Source organism: Lampris incognitus, chromosome 7 (genome assembly GCF_029633865.1).
Source record: "Lampris incognitus isolate fLamInc1 chromosome 7, fLamInc1.hap2, whole genome shotgun sequence".
NCBI lineage: Eukaryota > Metazoa > Chordata > Actinopteri > Lampriformes > Lampridae > Lampris > Lampris incognitus.
Window position 1 is genome coordinate 54,384,533 of NC_079217.1, and position 13,165 is coordinate 54,397,697.

At 44.3% G+C, this 13,165-nt stretch overlaps 1 protein-coding gene across 3 annotated transcripts in view; it reads left to right on the top strand.

The window, feature by feature from the left end:
• trip12 (thyroid hormone receptor interactor 12) overlaps positions 1-13,165 on the top strand; it is an 85,012-nt gene that overhangs the window by 13,132 nt on the left and 58,715 nt on the right. For all 3 annotated transcript variants that reach the window (XM_056283059.1, XM_056283058.1, XM_056283060.1), the window contains 4 exons: positions 7,060-7,165; positions 8,847-8,983; positions 9,924-10,004; positions 10,224-10,319. In XM_056283059.1, the coding sequence (XP_056139034.1) occupies positions 7,060-7,165; positions 8,847-8,983; positions 9,924-10,004; positions 10,224-10,319 (420 nt within the window). The remainder of the gene's footprint in view (positions 1-7,059; positions 7,166-8,846; positions 8,984-9,923; positions 10,005-10,223; positions 10,320-13,165) is intronic.

Below are 13,165 nucleotides of genomic sequence, written 5' to 3' on the forward strand. Positions count from 1 at the left end.
ATTAACATGGCTGGTCTCACAACCATCTTGTTAAACCTTCCCTTTAACTCTTGCTGGTACCGTTCTGTCACAAATCACTCTTGATACACTTCTCCACCCTGCCTGCACTCTCTTCTTTGCCTCTCTTCTGCACTCCCCGTTACTTTGGACAGTTGACCCCAAGTATTTAAACTTATACGCCTTCGTCACCTCTACTCCTTGCATCCTCACTATTCCACTGTCCTCCCTGTCATTCACACATATGTATTCCGTCTTGCTCCTACTGACGTTCATTCCTCTTCTCTCCAGTGCATACCTCCACCTCTCCAGGCTCTCCTCAACCTGCACCCTACTGTTGCTACAGATCACAATGTCATCCGCAAACATCATAGTCCACAGAGAGTCCTGCCTGATCTCGTCCATCAACCTGTCCATCATCATTGCAAACCAGAAAGGGCTCAGAGCCAATCCTTGATGTAATCCCACCTCCACCTTAAACCCATCTGTCATTCCAACTGCACACCTCACCATTGTCACACTTCCCTCGTACATATCCTTTACCACTCCTACATGCTTCTCTGCAACTCCCAACTTCCTCATACAATACCACACCTCTTCTCTTGGCACCCTGTGATATGCTTTCTAAATCCACAAAGACACAATGTAACTCCTTCTGGCCTTCTCTATACTTCTCAAGCAATATTCTAAAAGCAAATGTTGCATCTGTAGTGCTCTTTCATGGCATGAAACCATACTACTGCTCGCTAATCATCACCTCTCCTCTAGCTGCTATTACTATTTCCCATAGCTTCATGCTGTGGCTGATCAACTTTATATTTCTGTAGTTGCTACATTTCTGCACGTCACCCTTATTCTTGAAAATTGGTACCAGTATGCTTCTTCTTGACTCCTCAGGCATCCTCTCACTTACCAAGATTGTGTTAAACAATCTAGTTAAAAACTCCACTGCCATCTCTCCGAAACATCTCCATGTCTCCACAGGTATGTCATCGGGACCAACTGCCTTTCCACTCTGCATAGCTGCCCTCACTTCCTCCTTGCTAATCCACTGCACTTCTTGACACACTATCCCCACATCGTCCAACCTACACTTGCTCTAATTTTCTTCATTCATCAGCCCCTCAAAGTACTCCTTCCACCTTCTCAGCACGCTCGCCTTGCTGGTCAGCACATTTCCATCTCAATTCTTGATCACCCTAACCTGCTGCACATCCTTCCCAGCTCGGTCCCTCTGTTTAGCCAGTTGGTACAAGTGCTTTTCTCCTTCCTTAGTGTCTAACCTTTCATACAACTCACCATATGCCTTTGCCTTTGCCAGTTCTTTTTTTGCTTTACGCTGTATCTACTTTTACTTCTGTCTACTTTCTTCATCTCACTGACTATCCCACTTCTTCTTTGACAACCTCTTCCTCTGTATACTTTACTGTACTTCCTCATTCCACCACCAAGTCTCCTTGTCTTCCTTCCTCTGTCCTGATGACACACCAAGTACCTTTCTAGCTGTCTCCCTCACTATTTCTATAGTGCTTGCCCAGCTATTTGGCAATTCTTCACTACCACGCAGTGCCCCTCTTAACTCCTGCCTGAACTCCACACAACAGTCTTCCTTCTTCAACCACACTTGCTCTGCCTTCACTTGCTTCCTCTTCTTGGTCTCCAAAGTCATCCTACAGACCACCATCTGATGCTGCCTAGCTACGTTCTTCCCTGTCACCACTTTGCAGTCTCCAATCCCTTTCAGATGCACCTTCTACATTAGATATAGTCCACCTGTGTGCACTTTCCTTCACTCTTTTACATCACCTAGTGTTCCTCCCTCTTCTTGAAATATGTATTGACCACAACCATTTCCATCCTTTTCGCAAAATCCACCACCATCTGTCCTTCGATATTTTTCTCCTTGACACCATACCAACCCATCACCTCTGTTCTCTTCACCAACGTGCCTATTGAAGTCTGATCCAATCACCATTCTCTCCTCTTTGGGTACATGCTCCACCACTTCATCCAACTCACTCCAGAATTCTTCTTTCACTTCCATCTCACACCCAACTTGTGGGGCATATGTGCTGATAACATTCATCAATACGCCTTCATTTTCCAGCTTCATGCTCATCACTCTGTCTGACACTCTCTTCACCTCCAGCACACTCTTGACATACTTTTCCTTCAGAAAAGTCCGACTCACCTCCACACTCCTACCCTTCTTCCTCTCTCACTGCCTGTGGACATGCCTTCCCCCTCTCCTTCTCCTTCACCCAACAGGAGCATAGTTTCCACCGGCACCCTGCTGGCCAACAGTACTGGTGGCCGTCATTGGTAACCCGGGCCTCGACCGATCCGGTATGAAAATCTTATTGATGAGCCGCATATTTGATTTGGCAAAGATTTTACGCTGGTTGTCCTTCCTGACGCAACCCTCCTCATTTATCCGGGCTTGGGACCGGCACTAAGAATGCACTCACTTCTGCATCCTCAGTGGCTGGGTTGCATCGGATAAGGAACAACTCCCTAAAAAAAAAAAAAAAAAAACATTTAACAGGGAGAAAAAAATAGAAAGAAACCTCAGGGAGAGCAACAGACGAGGGATCTCTCTCCGACAACGGACAACGTGCAGTGGATGTTGTTTACACAATTTACAGAATACAACATTGAAAGAGGTTAACAGAATTGTAATGGAATTATAAAATATACGAAGAATATGATGAGTAGGATGCCAAGTAGTGTCCAGACTAGCCCAGGACCCGAGCCATGTGACCACCATCGCCATGTAGACAAAAAATAAAAAAATACGTTAGCCACACATTTGAGTGAGAGAAGGATATAACAATGAAACAGGATAACAGAATTATACAGATTCATAAGATATATAAAAAAAATGTGACGAGGGTTATGCCAAGCACTGTCCAGGTGGTGACCACCATCACCAGGAGACCTGGGTGGACAGACTGCATGTGGACACAAGGGATATTCACATCACACCACTAACACACACGGAAGAAGAGAAAGGAGAAGACATCATTCAGAGAGACAGAAAAGATGTGAGAGAAGAGAATAGTTAGCAATAGTCTATATATGCTATAATCTTGTCTGCAGAACAGTACTTGGTAAACTCATTGAGACAGAAACCGACCCACCATGCAGGACAGGCTGTGAAGCACTTAACCTAAAGGCGACTAATTGTAGGCTGAAGCAAAAAGACAAGTTTTAAGTTTATAGACTCGGACTGTCTGATGCAAAAGACTGTCTGACAGCAGCAGGCAGGTTATTCCACAAGAATGGGGCCTGATGGGAAAAGGCCCTGCCACCAGCTGACTTCTTTTTAACTTTGGGTACACACTGTCTGTATTTTGAGAGCGAAGAGCTCAAGATGGAATGTATGGTTTAAGGAGATCAGACAGGTAAGATGGGGCAAGCCTATTTTGGATTTTATAAGTCAGCAGAAGCACCTTGAAGTCTGATCTAACATGGATAGGAAGCCAATGAAGAGAGGCAAGAATTGGTGTAATATGGTCAAATTTTCTAGTTTTAGTTAGGATTCTAGCTGCAGCATTTGGAACCATCTGAAGACTTTTAGTACTAGCATGTGGTAGACCTGAAAACCGAACATTACAATAATCAAGTCTGGATGAAATAAATGCATGTCTTTGTGTCTCTGCGTCAGCCATGGAAAGGAAAGACCGAACTGTAGCCATGTTACATAAATGAAAACAGGTAGTCTTGGTGATTTCTTTAATGTGCTTATCAAAGGAAAGGCTGGGATCAAACGTAACACCAAGATTTTTGGCTGCCGCACTTTGTGTAATCACTGAGTTGTCGGTTGTTATTGTTACTTGATCGAATTGGTGTCTGTATCTAGCAGGGCCAATGACCAGCATCTCAGTTTTATTTAAATTTAAAAGCAGAACATTTGGTGACATCCAATTTTTCAGTCACCAAGCGGGCTTCTAAATTAGTCATTTGAGTACAATTATCAGCCCTTATTGGCACGTATAGCTGAGTATCATCAGCATAGCAATGGAAATGTATTCCATGACTGTATAATTTGGCCAAGAGATGAAATATAAAGAGAGAGAAAAGTAGAGGACCAAGAACTGAGCCCTGAGGTATGCCATATTTAACGTCAGAGAGTTTTGATGTAATATTATTATAGCAGACACAATGTGTTCTTCCAGATAAGTAGAACTTAAGCCAAGAGAGAGCCAAGCCAGAGACGCCAACATTCCAATTTATCCTGTCTAATAGTATACATTGATCAATGGTGTCAAAGGCTGCACTGAGGTCCAGTAATGGAAGCACAGGAGTGGAATCAGAGTCAATAGTTAGTATGAGATCATTCACCACTCTGGTCAGAGCAGTTTCCGTGGCTTGAGAGGCCCTGAAGCCAATTAAAAAGGTTAAAATAGATGGTTTTCTTCTATATGGGGTCGAAAGTTGTTGATACACAACTCTATTACTTTAGAAAAGAATGGAAGATTAGAGACTGGTCGATAGTTTTTAAGAGACCCTGGATCAAGGTGCGGTATCTTGCATTGTAGGTCCCAGGAAAGGCCAGAGGTCTTTAAAAAGTTTTGCTGGTAAGGGGTCAAATAGGCAAGTAGTTGGTTGAGAAGCTTACACAAGCTTAGTCAAAGTATCAAGAGAGTCTCAAAAGGCTGTAAAAGCAGGTACTATCAGTGACTCATCGTATAGATATGAATTTGGTAAGACAGTATCTCCAGGAGTAGCTGGAGTTGAACTAATTTTGTTAATAATCTCCACCTTATTGGAGAAAGTCTAGAAACTCATGGGCCGTGAATGGTGAGCAGCTAATAGACGACTGCTTTTTAGTAAGTTTAGATATAGTGTTAAAGAGAAATCTGGGGTTATGTTTATTAATATTCATTAAGAGAGAGAGAGAGACTGCTTTTGCAGCAGATAAAGGACGCTTGTATTTCATTATACACTCATGCCAAGATAGGTAAAAATTGGGTGTCTGGGTGGTGTGGTGGTCTATTCCGTTGCCTACCAACACAGGGATCAGTGGTTCGAATCCCTGTGTTACCTCCGGCTTGGTCGGGCATCCCTAGAGACACAGTGGCCGTGTCTGCTGGATGTGGGTATGCTGCACTAGTGCCGCCTCTGGTCGGTCGGGGCGCCTGTTCGGGGGGGGAGGGGGAACTGCGGGGAATAGCGTGATCCTCTCACGCACTACGTCCCACTGGTGAAACTCCTCACTGTCAGGTGAAAAGAAGCGGCTGGTGATTCCACGTGTACCGGAGGAGCCATGTGTGGTGGTCTGCAGCCCTCCCCGTATCAGCAGAGGGGGTGGAGCAGAGATCGTAGGGGTAATTGGCTGGATATAATTGGGTAGAAAGGGGGGTGGGGGACCTTCAATTTTGATTTTCGCCATTTACGTTCCAGTCTCCTGCAGGCTCACTTAAGAGCACGTGTCTCGTTGTTAAACCAGGGTGTAGGCCTCTAGTTGCATAGCTCTGGTAGTGAGAGGGGCAACTGAACTGAGAGGGCCACATTTAAGTCACTAATGAAATTTTCAAGAGTCAGTCACTACAGTGAAAGGAGCCAAGACTTAAAGCAGCTGCTGGCCAAATGTAGCTACAGTGGACAGACCAATGTGGCGAGTGGTAATTACATCTGTGCCAACATTGACTGGACAGGCCAGTAATGCTTCAACTTTGATGAAAAAATGATCTGACACAGCAGATGTGGTTGGCAAGACATTCAGATCAGAAACGGCTATCATTTTAGATAAAACAAAATCAAGGGTGTTACTACTGCAATGAGTTGACTCTTGAACAAACCGAGCAAACCCAAAAGTATTAACAAGCTCCAGAAAGGCTTTACTTAGAGGATCACCATTTACTTAGAGGATCATCAACCTTAGTCAGATGAATATTGAAATCACCAAGAATTGGACTCTCATCAGAATGAGTAACATGACCTGAGACAAATTCTCCAAATTTTTCCAAGAAATAGTGAGTAAGAGCCAGGAGGTTGATAGACTGTCGCAATCTGGACCGAGCTGAGTCTATTCATGGCTGAGGGAGATGGACTTGGAATAAGAGCCTCAAAAGATTGGAATTTAGATTCAAGTCTAGAATTCAGATTGAAACTAGACTTAGATATTAAGGCTGCACACCCCCACCTTGTTTATTTGCCCGAATTACATGGGCATACGTATAGTCAGGTGGGAAAGCTTCATTTAAGGGAAGGAAAACATTTGGCTTCAGCCATGTTTCACATAATCCAATCATATCAAAACTATGTTCAAGAATCAAATCAAGAATCTGTAAGGCTTTGGTACACTAATATATTTATGAAACCAAATCTAAGCATCTTGTGAAAGTGATCAGTAGTAGGCAGAACTTTAGAGCTACCAATAGGTCAAATATTAATTGGAATTGGACACCTTGTATTATCAATGGATAATTTTGACAGCCAATGCTTTGGGCGATATGTGGTCACACCTTTGATAACATTAAATGTTTGGTTCTGTAGATTATTAGGTACTCTGTTGCACATTTCACCACCACCAGTGGTAGGAATTAGGTTATTGTTATTCACACATTTAGGAGAGGAGAGCTTGGGAGCAACACAACAGGCTAGGGAGACGGTCCCAATGTTATAGACCAAGCTGAGAAATTCCCTGACTAAACATATTAATTAAACTAGTTGAGTCCACATCCGCACTAGATTTAAACCTAGCAGGCTCTCTAATCAAACTAAACATGGACAGCTAGCTAGCTATATTGCTAGACAAAAGAGTGGCGCCGTCCCCAGTAGGGTGAATGCCGTCCGCTTTCAGCATGTAAGGGTGGTCCCAGAAAAGCCAGTTATCAACAAAGCCGAATCCCTGCTCATTACAGTAACGAGCCAGCCAATGGTTCATTGAGGTGAGCCTACTGTACATCTCATCATTACCCCTCACGGGTAAGGGACCAGAGACAATTAATCGATGCCGACACATCAGTTGAAATCAAGCTGTATATTCTAAAATGCCTAGTACCCAGTTACGGCAAGTTTTAACTGACTAGATGTCCGTCCCCCCCCCCCCTTCAGGTTTGAGGAAATCCACTAAGAAGCGCAGCGAGTCTCCTCCAGCAGAGCTCCCCAGCTTTCGGCGGAGCACACGCCAAAAGACCACGGGCTCCTGTGCCAGCACCAGGTACCAACCGAACCAACGAACTAAAATGTACAAAGAGAGGCCAAGAGCACATCACAAGAATGACGCAAAGTGATGCAAAAAAACAAAAACAAGCAGTTGTATGTTGGGAAAAAAAATGTTGCAGTGAAGCTTGGCCACATCCTTGCTCTGTGGTTTAGATTCTCTCACTTAACACTAGAACGACCAAGGTTGTGATTTAGACCGTTTTGGGTTTTCAAAGTTTAGTAACTTTGTGAAAAAAAAGATACAGGCCTGCTACTCCTTTAATGCTCCTAAAATTTTCGATATTTGCATTAAAATGAGTTTTAGATCAATTGCACAAAAAAAGTTACGATAAGATCTACCTAAAATGGCCCCGTGTAATTTGTGCGTCATGGCTCATGTCATGTCACTATTTATGACGTGTGTTGGTTACATCATTTCCTTTGTGACGTTCATTACTCAGTCGAGAAACACACTAGCATTCGCCAGTGCAGAGTAATAGTCTAAACTTGATATTTGATTATTCCAACATGTCTGGGTACAGCCGCCGTTTCACACGCACCATGGCTACCACTGAGGCGTTGCAGTATTTACAGGCATTGGACAGCAGCGATTTTAAATTGTTTGAAAAATAGTATTAAAGTTGTTAGAATGTTAATTTTGGTGTCAGTTGTTTCTTCACAGAAATACTAACATATGCAATACATTAATATCTCAATTAAGTATTTATCTTGACAGAATATAGAGTTTAAATACCACCGGTCATTTTGACCGCCCATGGTCGTTCTAGTAGTTTTTAAGTTCCAGTCGTTGTTTGGTTGTTCAATGGTTATTTTTAGTTCTTTTTTTACATTTCACATTTTATAGGTCTTGTTACGTTTGTTAGATTAGCAATATGTGTTTTCGGATTTGTTTTTCAGGTAATATTTTCACTTTTTCAATTTTCCATAGTTGTTAAAATGTTAATTTTGGTGTCAGTCGTTTCCTAACAGACATCCTAACATATGCAATGCATTAATATCTCAATTGGGTATTTATCTTGACAGAATATATTTTAAAAACCAGCAGTCATTTTGACCGCCCATGGTCATTTTAGGTAGGAGTGAAATCCCGGTCATTCTTTTTGAAATTAGGGGGGGAAAAAACATGTATGATAAACTCGTGATATGTAGCTTATTTTTGGGGTAGTCTTTCTCACTCGTAATCCTGTTTTCAGCTGTATCCCAGGCTTTACATATTCCGTAATCTTTTCAAAGCCATTAGCAACGAAATTCTCTTCGTAGGATACACACTAATTAATGCCAGTGCTACAGCAATATTGTTTTTTTTTTCTTGTTGCGTTTTGGTCATGGGCAAGTTAATCTGCATTATAATGATTTAATACTTGAAAGTTTTTGCATTTGAAACCTTGGCCTAGATTGGCATCGACTTGCTTATCTTGTTTGTTTTTTATCATTTTGACTACTGCTTGTATGTGTGTGCTCTAAAACTTGGCTTGTGTTAATCTTCACTATATTTAGTCTTTAATACCTAGAAATATTGAAAATGTAATTGCTCAGAATTGCAAAATTTCAGTCAGTCAACCAGTGTCAAAGGTGCTAACATAGACTATCTAGTCACAGCAGTCAATTTCCTGCACTGTCTCTTGTGGTTGATCTGCTGTCACGCACCCTTTTCAACTGTGCTGCTGTCTCCTCAGTCGGCGGGGCTCAGGCCTGGGCAAGCGGGGGGCAGTCGACGCTCGCCGCCAGGAGAAAATGGCCGACTCCGATAACAACCAGGATGGGGCCAACTCATCAGCAGCTCGCACCGATGAGGCACCACAAGGGGCATCGGGTACCCACCTTCTCCTATTTAACACCTAATGTGCTCTGTGGACAGTTTCTTATAAGAAGCTGGACCTAGCAATTTTGAACCATACGTCAGCTTTGTTTTGAAAGCCCTGACTTGAAGGGTCGGTCCTATGTTTTCCCAAGTTCTTTGTTTTTCCCATTTTCAGCTTTCTAGTTTTAAGTTTTCTAGTTTAATACAGATTTGGGGGTTTTTCTACCCATTTCTGCTTGTGTGTAAATAAAGTTTTTAATATGCAGTGCTCAAGCTAAAAAAAATCCACCTAATAAAAATGCTTTGCCTGTCAGTCTGGATGCGTAGCCTCCCAGGTGGAACCTCACACAAAGCCACCAAGTCTTACGTGAAATGACAGAGATCAGGCTATTATAATTTCAAAGCCCTTATTAAAAGATTTCAAATGTGTATAACTCGCAGCTTTCACGATATAAAGTGATTGAAAGCAAATAGCTGCTCTGCTGGTTGACATACATTCCTAAAACAACAGTAAGAAAACATAGTAGCTACAATAAAACATTTCCCATGGCTGAGCTGAGATGATCTCCAGCTGTGACTGATTAATCGTACTCTTGAAATTGTATTTTCATATCGGCGTTTTAACATTGGAGACTGGCACTTCCGTGTGGCTGCAAGTTGAATAAGGCAAATTTGTTTTGGTTTATCCATTGTTCCTCCAGTTCTCCTATACTGAGATCAGCAGCGAATGGTTTGCTGGCTTGCGACATACAATCGACTTCTCATTTACTCTCAAGACTCGTACCCGAATCTATAATGGGTTTTGTTTTTTTTGGTGGGGGGGGCAGTCACCAATTGTTGGCTTGATGGTGGCTGGTCGGAAATTTTTGACATATCGCCCAACATAAGTTGCTACTTCCATTACTGTTCAAGTTTGATTATACTAAGGCTTTTACTTTCTTTTGATCTGCAGCTTCTAGCTCAGTTGCCGGAGCTGTAGGCATGACATCTGGAGAGAGCGAGTCTGACGACTCTGAAATGGGAAGGCTGCAAGGTAAGTGTAACCCTACTACAAACTCCCCTCGGTTTTTTTCTTCAGGGTATCACTTCTGAAATTCACCATTGATAAACCTTATTATGCTCTAGGTTAGTTTGTATTGTAAACATTCACATACAAACACTGTTTAAAAAAAAAAGAAGTTCCGTTTAAGTAAAGACAGGCTCGCCATTTAGACAGTTTCTTCTTCAACCTTGCTTTACCTGCCCACTCTAGCCCTTTTGGAGGCCAGGGGTCTCCCCCCACATCTCTTTGGACCCCTTGGACCCCGCATGTCGCAGCTGTTCCACAGGACCATAGGCAGTGGAGCAAGTGAGTCCTACATCCTCACCCTTCACTACGTGCTATAACTTAGAGCACAACATGGTACTCAAAAGATTTTCTGGGGCATTATTTGGGTGTATAAACATGTAGACGTAAAAAGCACATATTATTAGATATGTTATTCCGATACAAAAAAACAGCAAAATCTGAATCCATTGTTGTTTGATGGTACTTGAAAAATTGTAGAAAGTGTTTGCATGCCTTACACTAACTGTATGTTGTTGTTTTTTTTTCTAAATGGTTCTATGGCATCCGGGTAGCGTAGCGTTCTATTCCATTGCCAACCAACACGGGGATTGCCGATTCGAATCCCCGTGTTGCCTCCAGTTTGTCGGGCGTCCTTACAGACAAAATTGGCCATGTCTGTGGGTGGGAAGCTGGATGTGGGTGTGTCCTGGTCACTGCAGTAGTGCCTCCTCTGGTCAGTTGGGGCGCCTGTTCAAGGGGGAGGGCTATTCCCCCCACGTGCTACGTCCTCATGGCGAAACTCCTCACTGTCGGGTGAAAAGAAGCGGCTGACGACTCCACATGTATCTTAGGAAGCATGTGGTAGTCTGCAGCCCCCCCCCCCCCGACTGGGACGGCTCAGAAGAGTGGGGTAATTGGCCAAGTAAAATTGGGGGAGAAAAAGCCAATTAAAAAAACAAAAAAAAACACTCCATTACTACTGATTCTCTTAACTCTGTAAGTAATGTTTGCTCACACATCTGTGAGCAAGCATTACTTAGTTATTGGGTAATTTACATACGTATGTTCTGGAGTCGATTTTAAGGAAAATTCTAGATCTAGATGTACATGGATTACAGCTCATTTTGAGGTCATCCCTCAAGAGTTGACGTTGTCCCACACAAAACTCATACGAACCTGGACAATGAGGGCTTCATTGTTTTATTCACAGTAACAGTGCTCTGCATAAAGTTTTTGTTGTTCAGATATTTTGTAATGGAATCAAGAAACAAACTAATGATCCATACATGATATATCAATACATGATATATATGAAAAAAAGTGTACAGTCGCAATTACCAGTTCAATGACTCTAGTCAAATGATCAGTTGAACTACTGGAATGTGTAATGGCTGATGTTTTCAAAAACATCAGCCATTACACATTCCAGTAGTTCAACTGATGCATGTCTCAGGGCGAATCTCATCCACACCCGGTGCCTTGCCACCGAGAAGCTTCTTAACTACCTCAGAGACCTCTGCCAGGGATATGGGTGGGGCTTCCCCCGAGTCTTCAGGCTCTACCTCCTCCACTGAGGGCATGTTAGCCGGGTTCAGGAACTCCTCAAAGTGTTCTTTCCACCGCCCGACAGCATCCCCAGTCCGTGTCAACATTTCCCCTCCCCGGCTGAACACAGCCTGAGTCAAGCCCTCCTTCCCCTCCCTGAGTCGATAGATGGTTTGTCAGAACTTCCTTGAGGCCAATTGAAAGTCCGCCTCCATAGCCTCGCTGAAGTCCTTCCCCACCAGAGTTTTTGCTTCGGCGACTGCCGAAGCCGCAGCCATTCTGGCCTCCTGGTACCTGTCTGCTGCTTCAGGAGACTCCTGGGCCAACCAAGCCCGAAAGGCCTTCTTTTTCAGCCTGACCGCTTCCCTCACCGCCGGTGTCAACCAGCAGGTTCTTAGGTTGCCACCTTGACAGGCATCGTTGACCTTATGACCACAGCTCCTCCCTACCGCATCTGCAATAGAGGCTTTGAACATGGCCCACTCAGACTCCATGTCCCCAGCCTCCCTCGGGATACATGAGAACTTCTTCCAGAGGTGGAAGTTGAAGACCTCATGGACAGGGGCCTCCGCCAGATGTTCTCAGTTCACCCTCACTACACATTTGGGTTTACCAGGTCTGTCTGGCAGCCTTCCCTGCCATCTGATCCAACTCACCCCAGGTGGTGATCAGTTGACCGCTCTGCTCTGCTTCAGCCGAGTGTCCAAAACATTCGGCCGCAGATCTGATGATACGACCACAAAGTCTATCATCAGTCTTCGGCCTAAGGTGTTCTGGTACCAAGTACCGTTATGAACTACCTTATGTTCAAACATAGTGTTTGTTATGGCCAATCCATAACTCACACAGAAGTCCAATAACAAGGCACCGCTCGGGTTCGGATCGGGGAGCCCATTCCTCCCAGTCACGCCCCTCCAGATTTCTCCATCATTGCCCATGTGAATGTTGAAGTCCCCCAGCAGATCTATAGAGTCCCCCGGCGGAACTCTATCCAGGACACCACCCAGAAACTCCCAAGAAGGCCGGATACTCCAAACTGCTGTTCGGTGCATAAGCACACACAGCAGTCAGAGCCTTCTCCCCAGCAACTCGAAGTCGTATTGAGGCAACCCTCTCAATCCCCAGGGAGAACTCCAACATGGCGGCACTCAGCTGGGGACTTGAGTATCCCCACAACCTGCCCAGCGCTTGTCACCTTGGCCACTCCGGAAAAGTAAAGAGTCCAGTCCCTCCCCAGGAATTTGGTGCCAGAGCCCATGCTATGTGTGGAGGTGAGCCCAACTATATATAGTTGGTACCGCTCCACCTCCTGCACCAGCCCAGGGTCCTTCCCTGTCAGAGAGGTGACATTCCATAACCTGAAGACCAGTCTGCGATGCCGAAAGTCGGCACGCCCTGGTCCCCGTCTTTGCCTGCTGCCTGGCCTGCATTGCACCCTACCCCAATGCTCTTCCCCGTGTGTGGTGGGTCCAGGGGGTGCTCCCTTCCCAGGTCTGGCCCCAGGAGGGGACCCGTTTCCCTTTTTTGGGCGAGGTGCTGTAGCTCTGCTGGTGTACTTGGATTGGGTTTCTTGGGAATCGCTCTTAGTCTGGCCCCTCCCC